This window comes from Osmerus eperlanus, chromosome 22, assembly GCF_963692335.1.
Source record: "Osmerus eperlanus chromosome 22, fOsmEpe2.1, whole genome shotgun sequence".
In the NCBI taxonomy this organism is placed as follows: domain Eukaryota; kingdom Metazoa; phylum Chordata; class Actinopteri; order Osmeriformes; family Osmeridae; genus Osmerus; species Osmerus eperlanus.
In genome coordinates, this window is record NC_085039.1 from 3,992,858 (window position 1) to 4,000,775 (window position 7,918).

General features: G+C 41.6%; 1 protein-coding gene across 2 annotated transcripts; it reads left to right on the top strand.

The window, feature by feature from the left end:
• The first annotated feature begins 2,824 nt into the window (after positions 1-2,824).
• LOC134008785 (ribosomal RNA processing protein 1 homolog A-like) lies at positions 2,825-7,715 on the top strand. Of its 2 annotated transcripts, XM_062448313.1 has the most exons (12): positions 2,825-3,113; positions 3,668-3,750; positions 3,859-3,916; positions 4,063-4,148; positions 4,276-4,337; positions 5,981-6,110; positions 6,200-6,264; positions 6,355-6,557; positions 6,688-6,767; positions 6,870-6,967; positions 7,119-7,138; positions 7,255-7,715. In XM_062448313.1, exons 1-12 carry the CDS (start codon positions 2,984-2,986, stop codon positions 7,452-7,454), a joined length of 1,215 nt encoding a protein of 404 aa, XP_062304297.1. In that variant the 5' UTR covers positions 2,825-2,983; the 3' UTR covers positions 7,455-7,715. The 2 variants fall into 2 exon arrangements, with proteins under 2 accessions (XP_062304297.1, XP_062304298.1); XM_062448314.1 differs by lacking the exon at positions 3,859-3,916 and having other exon boundaries at positions 2,974-3,113.
• Positions 7,716-7,918: the final 203 nt, after the last annotated feature.

The window sequence follows — 7,918 nt, forward strand, 5'->3', positions numbered from 1 at the left end:
AGTCATTGTGACCCACTGTCGTATTGCGACAAATTTACCTCATACAAAAACAAAGTGAAGCATTTTCTTTTAACTGTCGGGCTGTCTCAGACCCCCCACATTGCAATGGTTAAAAGAAAATTATTTTTATTTGTTTTTGTATTGGGTGAAATTGGGTAAACACAACGATGGTTCGTTGTGAACCTTTGGGTCATGTGACCCGAAGGCAGCACGAGGGTTAAATCGTGTCATCAAGCCAGACTGCTTTTGTGGGACAATGAAGGTCCTCAGTGACTGTTTCACCCCCACTTATATCTGATGGAAACGTCTTGTATATAGGCCTAGTTCTGTTAATATGCCCCTTTCAAAGGCAAATGTTAAATAAAGTATATTTTAGACACACTTCTCAAGCTTTTATTTATTACATTATTTCCAAGTCTTGTTAGATCACGTTATATCCATTAATAGGCGTTTGGTTTTGTAGAACATATAAAACACAGGCCACATTTCTACACTGATATGTAAATTGAAGGCAGTGTGAATTTCGTGGCATTTCATTTGAAAATACAGTTGACAGTAAGCTATGGTAAGTCTGCATTATGGAAGATTTCGGTTACCAAAATAACTATTGAGCTTTCTTTGCCTGGCAAGAACAACGACGGAGCTAGGTTTTTTTAATCCGATACAATACGTTGGAAATCATACTCAAATCACAAGAAAAAAAGCAACATATGTGATGAGTTCCATCTAGAATAGCCCTATATTTAGCCCTATAGCCTATTTCTAACAACCAAGTGAAAGGAATACTATACAATGACAGCATACATTTACGTAAAGTTTGCATCATGTCTCTGATTCTTATCGGACTTGTACCCCATTCTGCCACTGCAATGCCTTAGCTCACACGCTCGCAACCATATAAATCTATGCTCGCCACTGGCTGTCGCAAAGTATGACGTGTACAGCTAGTTGCAAGCGTGCACGAGGTCTCGGAGCTAGGGAAAAAAAGAGCCACTGTTTAAAGCTAGACCGGAAGAGTCGGAAGTGGAAAGATGGCGGGGTCCAGTTTCGCGCTCTCGCTTGCCTTTTCATAGAAATGAATGGGGACGCCATCTTGGAAGACAAAAGTTGCTTCCTCTAGTTATATTAACTCTATGATAGACTCCCATTCATTCTGCACTCGACCGCGATCACTCCCAGGGGAACTCTGGTGGAACTGCAACAAAATTCGGTACAATGGGGCTTAATAGGGAGTGGCCAGGCTCTCCTTAAAGATCCTGTAAAGTGGACATGGAAACGAGTTTTAAGTTCGCCAAACCACAGAATAATGTGTTATTAACTACCCATCCAAATTCGAATGAAAAAATAACACTGACAAGTATGTTAAATTAGGCTTTGAAATCGTGAAAAAATCAGCAGTCTTCTCTGCTTGAGACTGGGGGGGCGTGTCGCATGAAGGAGCTGAAGCTCCGCCCCTCGCTGCCTAGTGCCTACCTCCGACCCAGATAATGGACGCTATGTCAAGTCGAACAAAACCGTATAGAATTAGAATTTATTTGTTCTATGAGTGAAACATCCAGATGCATATAAATGAAATGTTCCCCTGAGCTGTAACAGTAAACATGGACACCAGAGAGCTCTCCAACTAGGCTACTTCTAACACATTAGCTACCATTTCACCAAAATACCATCATTCTACACAGAGTAGCCTAATATCAATTTAGCGGTTTGCACTAACTCATAGCAGAGATACCTCTGGAAAAGTTATCTAGTATAATTATAACAAGCACACAGAACTGAGTGATGAACTGCCGGCGGCGGTGGATGGTCCAGGTGCGACCGGAGGATGAACAGCCGGAGGGGCGATGCTCGGTACGGCTCCGCGCTGCAAGAGAAGCCGTGTGTTGGTGAACCCCGTCTGTCTCTGGTCCATGTTAAAACTGTCCGCCGTGAAATGGTCAGTGCAGAGGCGGCTGTTGGAGTTTATCCGAAGCTTTCCATGAGCGTGGCTCTTCACAAAATCTATCCACCTATTTTTCCTTTCATTATCAATAGGGAACTTGAATGGCGTTGCAGCGCAGCTGGAGTTCTTGCATCCAGGGAAGATGCAGTTGCGGGTGGTGGGAGACATCCTGAAGCTAGCTAGCTAGCTGATGTAGGCTACAATAACAGTACAGCAGGAGGAGCCATTCAGTGATCTGACGTAGATAGGGCGAAATGACCTAGAGAGGGCATTTTTTGGCTCCGCCCATTAAAACCTGATCTGAAAACGGAAGAGAAACTGTTCTTCGGTTTAACTCCAGATTTCAGTGTGACAAAGTTTTAGCGCTTTGCACATGCTTTCAGGAACTCATTTCACACGTATATGTACTTAGAAGCAAAACATGGAATTTACTTTACAGGATCTTTAAACAGGCTCTGGTAGCGTCTTCCGAATGTGAGACGAATGTCGAATATGAAACTAACTTCACCTCGCTGTTTAACCATCAGCCTTCTCAATTCGACTGGATGCTGTTAAATAATAAGTATGTTTGGGGCAACATCCAGATTATTTTCCAGCAAATATTTTCAACAAAACAGTTTGCACAGAGCCTATCAAATCCAGCTAACTGAGTTAGTGACGTACAAAAAACGGACCCACCAGGTACAGTTATTTGCGTGTTATTCGGGAAGTCGGGAAAAAATACGATTCCTAAAAAATTAACCAAATTATTCGATTTTTGTGGTAATTTCACAACGAAATTCAAAGAAGCTAGTCAACGAAATTCAAAGAAGCTAGTCAGCAAAATGATCTTAACTTCCCACCACTAGGTGGCAGTAATGCAACGTAGTGAATGCCAACTGCCGTACAAATTCACAAAGGAAGAAGAAAGGTAATCGTCATCTGTGCGCATCTCAAAGTAACAGTCGTTAACAAAAAGGACGTCAGTGGTAGCAAATAACTTATATTATTCTTCTATAATCTTTGGTGGTAGGTAAGCGTTCCACGTATAGTGTTGGGAACATGGCGCCGATACAACAAGAACCTGAGATCCAGTTTGCTCAAAGATTAGCATCTAACGAGAAACATATCAGGACAAAAGCAATAAAGAAGCTCAGAAAATATATAAGTGTAAGGTCCCAGAGAATCAAAGGTAAGACGGTCAATTCGTTAACGTCGTTAGCTGGTTATTAGGCAAATCCTAACCTTCACCATCATGCTCTAGCTTTAGCGATAGCGTGACCTAGCTTTCCTTTTGCCACGCAGGAGCTTAGTTTAGAACAGTGGTTTAGAATATGCACAACGAATATTTGTAAATTTGGTCTAGCTGAATACTGCATACATTGTATCTGATTAACCAAGTTGACTTTATCCCTTGTGCTGCCTTCGGGTCACATGACCCAAAGGTTCACAACGAACCATCTTTGTGTTTACCCAATAGCATTTTCTTTTAACCGTCGCAATGTGTGTGTGTGTGTGTGGGGGGGGGGGGGGGGGGGGTTAAAATAAAATGCTTCACTTTGTTTTTGTATGCGGTAAAGTTGTCGCAATACGACGGTGGGTCACAATGACTGATGGGTCACAATGACCCGAAGATAAGGGTTAAACTTACATGCAACACCTTGCTGACTGGTTGGTAAACAATCGCACGCACAGATACAATGCTTTGGCATCAATGCATACTTACTTTCCCATCTTTGAATGTAGGTGGTTTCAGCAGGGATGAGTTACTTAAACTATGGAAGGGCCTTTTTTACTGTCTGTGGATGCAGGACAAACCACTTCTTCAGGTGAGTGTTTCTACGTTATTTTTATATGGCTCCACATCGGCGAGCGACTGCATTCACATCTTCAAATCTTAACTTTTGAATTCTTAATGGAAAATATTTGTGTCCCAGGAGGAGCTGTCAAATCAAATTGCAGGCTTTCTGCACAACTTTCAAAGTGTTGACAGCCGTAAGTCTGCCATCCGTCAGATTTTATAAGCAGTCATGTAGGCCATATTAACATCGTATATACCTTATGATAATTTACATTTTATTTGCACAGCCCTGACCGAATCTTCCTGGCCACACACTATGGTAATTGTTTTGTTTCTATAGAGTTTCAGTATCTGGAGACCTTCTTGCAGACTATCAAGAGGGAGTGGACTGGCATTGACAGATTGCGCATGGACAAGTTTTACCAGGTCAGTGTCTGTGGAATATGGTAAGAGAGCTTTATCTGGATAAAAAAAAAAAATAATGGCACGCTTGACAATAGTTCTGTGTTTTTGGGTGTATTACAAATTCTTATGAGACCCATTCATCTGTCAGCTGGTTCGCTTGGTGTTCAGGCAGACTTTTGAGATGCTAAAGAAGAAAGGATGGGAGACAAGGTAATGGCTGAATCAACCATTTTACCTCTTAACTTTTTAGTTAAAGGCATCCCTTCATTGAATTTGATTGTTCAGACTAATAGCTTGTTGTGTGTGTATATACAGTGAGGAAAATAAGTATTTGAACACCCTGCTATTTTGCAAGTTCTCCCACTTAGAAATCATGGAGGGGTCTGAAATTGTCATCGTAGGTGCATGTCCACTGTGAGAGACATAATCTAAAAAAAAAATCCAGAAATCACAATGTATGATTTTTTAAACTATTTATTTGTATGATACAGCTGCAAATAAGTATTTGAACACCTGAGAAAGTCAATGTTATTATTTGGTACAGTAGCCTTTGTTTGCAATTACAGAGGTCAAACGTTTCCTGTAGTTTTTTTTACCAGGTTTGCACACACTGCAGGAGGGATTTTGGCCCACTCCTCCACACAGATCTTCTCTAGATCAGTCAGGTTTCCGGTCTGTCGCTGAGAAACACGGAGTTTGAGCTCCCTCCAAAGATTCTCTATTGGGTTTAGGTCTGGAGACTGGTTAGGCCACGCCAGAACCTTGATATGCTTCTTACGGAGCCACTCCTTGGTTATCCTGGCTGTGTGCTTCGGGTCATTGTCATGTTGGAAGACCCAGCCTCGACCCATCTTTAATGCTCTAACTGAGGGAAGGAGGTTGTTCCCCAAAATCTCGCAATACATGGCCCCGGTCATCCTCTGCTTAATACAGTGCAGTCGCCCTGTCCCACGTGCCTGGACATGTGCTGGTTTAAGCAGGGGAACCTTCCGTGCCATGCATGATTTCAAACCATGACGTCTCAGTGTATTACCAACAGTAACCTTGGAAACTGTGGTCCCAGCTCTTTTCAGGTCATTGACCAGCTCCTCCCGTGTAGTTCTGGGCTGATTTCTCACCTTCCTTAGGATCATTGAAACCCCACGAGGTGAGATCTTGCATGGAGCCCCAGTCCGAGGGAGATTGACAGTCATGTTTAGCTTCTTCCATTTTCTAATGATTGCTCCAACAGTGGACCTTTTCTCACCAAGCTGCTTGGCAATTTCCCCGTAGCCCTTTCCAGCCTTGTGGAGGTGTACAATTTTGTCTCTAGTGTCTTTGGACAGCTCTTTGGTCTTGGCCATGTTAGTAGTTGGATTCTTACTGATTGTATGGGGTGGACAGGTGGCTTTATGCAGCTAAAGACCTCAAACAGGTGCATCTAATTTAGGATAATAAATGTAGTGGAGGTGGACATTTTAAAGGCAGACTAACAGGTCTTTGAGGGTCAGAATTCTAGCTGATAGACAGGTGTTCAAATACTTATTTGCAGCTGTATCATACAAATAAATAGTTAAAAAATCATACATTGTGATTTATGGATTTTTTTTTTAGATTATGTCTCTCACAGTGGACATGCACCTACGATGACAATTTCAGACCCCTCCATGATTTCTAAGTGGAAGAACTTGCAAAATAGCAGGGTGTTCAAATACTTATTTTCCTCACTGTATATAGTCCTTTTTTGGTTGTTTCTCACATAAACCCTGTAATTATAAACCCTGTAAATAAAAATATCTGGATAGAACTGCCTTACTGTACTTAACAATGTCACTACAGACTTTTCTGATTTAATACCTCTTGTTCTTCCACAGCGTACTTGCCAGGTTTTTGGAACTTCTCACAGCACAGGTCCTCCAAAGCACCAGTGGAGCACCTTGTGGACTTCTGTTTCACATTATGGACCTCTACATGACAGAGCTGGCTGGCGTGGGGTCAGCTGAGGTATGAGTTGTGGCTATTTCAACCCTGTAACTGCTGACTTGTTTTGTTATCCGTTGTGTGTTTTGAACCTTTTTCTGTTGTCCTCACAGCTCACTGCAGAACAAAATTTGACCTTCATCAAACCTTTCTGCAAGTCAGCAGCCAAAACCAAGGAGTAGGTAGCTTGACAAGTCTGCAACCCACTCTGCACAAAAAATGCTTTAGAAAACCCTCCTTTTATTCACCCATCTTTCCTTCCTTCCAGTCGCATCCTACTTAGAGCCATCTGCAACAGCATATTTAGTGTCATTGTAGATCAGGCTCCATTTGCTATTGATGATCTAATGAAAGAAATGAAGAATGCACGGACAGAAGATTCAGATTCAGGACAGGCATCTGAGGAAGAGAATGTGAAAACCAGAAGTGTTAAAAAACCCAGCAAGAAATCTTCAGGAAAGCCAACAAATGGTAGGCTTTGCACAACTATTAAACAATTTATAAAAGACTTGAGGCCTGAACTTGTCTTTCTCAGAACTGCCAGCATTTTTCCCCTTTGTTCTGTCCTTGCACTTATGCACCTCATCAACTGAATATGAAGATGAAGACGAATCGTTCAACCTGGAGGATGGCTTGGACATTGAGTTACCAGACGACGAGGGAATTGGACCGGTTCTCCAGGTGATTGTTTAACACACTGGCACTGGCATGGTTTTATTGCAAACAAGTAATTGCGCCTACAGAATTCAAGTTACATTGTTCTGACAGCAGTTTTTATTTCAGTTTGATTATGGTGCCTTGGCAGACGAGCTGTTTCAGCTCGCCAGTCGTAACAACACTCCTAGCTTTAACCGCCAGAAACTCTACAAAGTTATCAAAATGTGAGCATCATCCCCTGATCCCTCATATTATGAGTAATATATACTATGTTACAATGCTACACACGCACATGAGCCATCTTTTAGATTGTGATGTATTCTGACTGGATTGTGATGTATTCTGACTGAGGATGTGTGCTTTTCTCCATTTTAGGCTGCGGGATCTCAGCGAAGGTAGTTGTTCATTAATTGTTGATCATCATTAGTTCATTAGTTTGTCGATATTCATAGTGATTAATGCCCATGGCATCTGAGTTTGCTCTTATCCTCCATCTCCTTCTCTTTTTTAGGAGCCTTTCCACAAGATGAATACCCAGAGGAGGTATCAACGGATGAGGATGACGATGAAATGTTTGGCAGCAGAAAGAGGATGAAGAGGGAGATAGGCCTAGGGGAGAAGGAGGAAGAGAATGGGGCTTCTGTTGGGGGTCAAAGGGCACTCGAGATGGCCCTTCTGGACTCAATAGCCGACTGCTTTCATTTTTCCTGAACTTTGTATGGCACGTTTGTCAATAAATGAAATATCAAAGGTAAATAATATCAAAAATACAGACTATGAATCAAAAGTCAGTCTTGGAAAACAAATAATTATATTGGACAGATGTCCCTGTCTATTGGACATAATAAAAAAAATAGAGCTGCCTGTAAATGGTGTCTTGCCTGCAGTTTTGTTGTTTTTCAGGCCAAATGTTACCTTCTTGGATTCAGATTTTGGTATCTGGCAATTCTGTAAGACTTTTTTTGTAAGTTTTTTTTTTCTTTTTCTACTATTAGCAGTAATTAAGATATCTATTTGAATATGACTGGCATAGAATAAGGAAATCATAGCCAAGAACATTCCATAATTGTTCCAAAATGATTTTCTGGATGATTACACCCAGAATGGGTGAAGGGTAATAATTGACGTAACAACTTATTGTAATCGATCGGCTAGACTAGTCGATCGATTAAGGT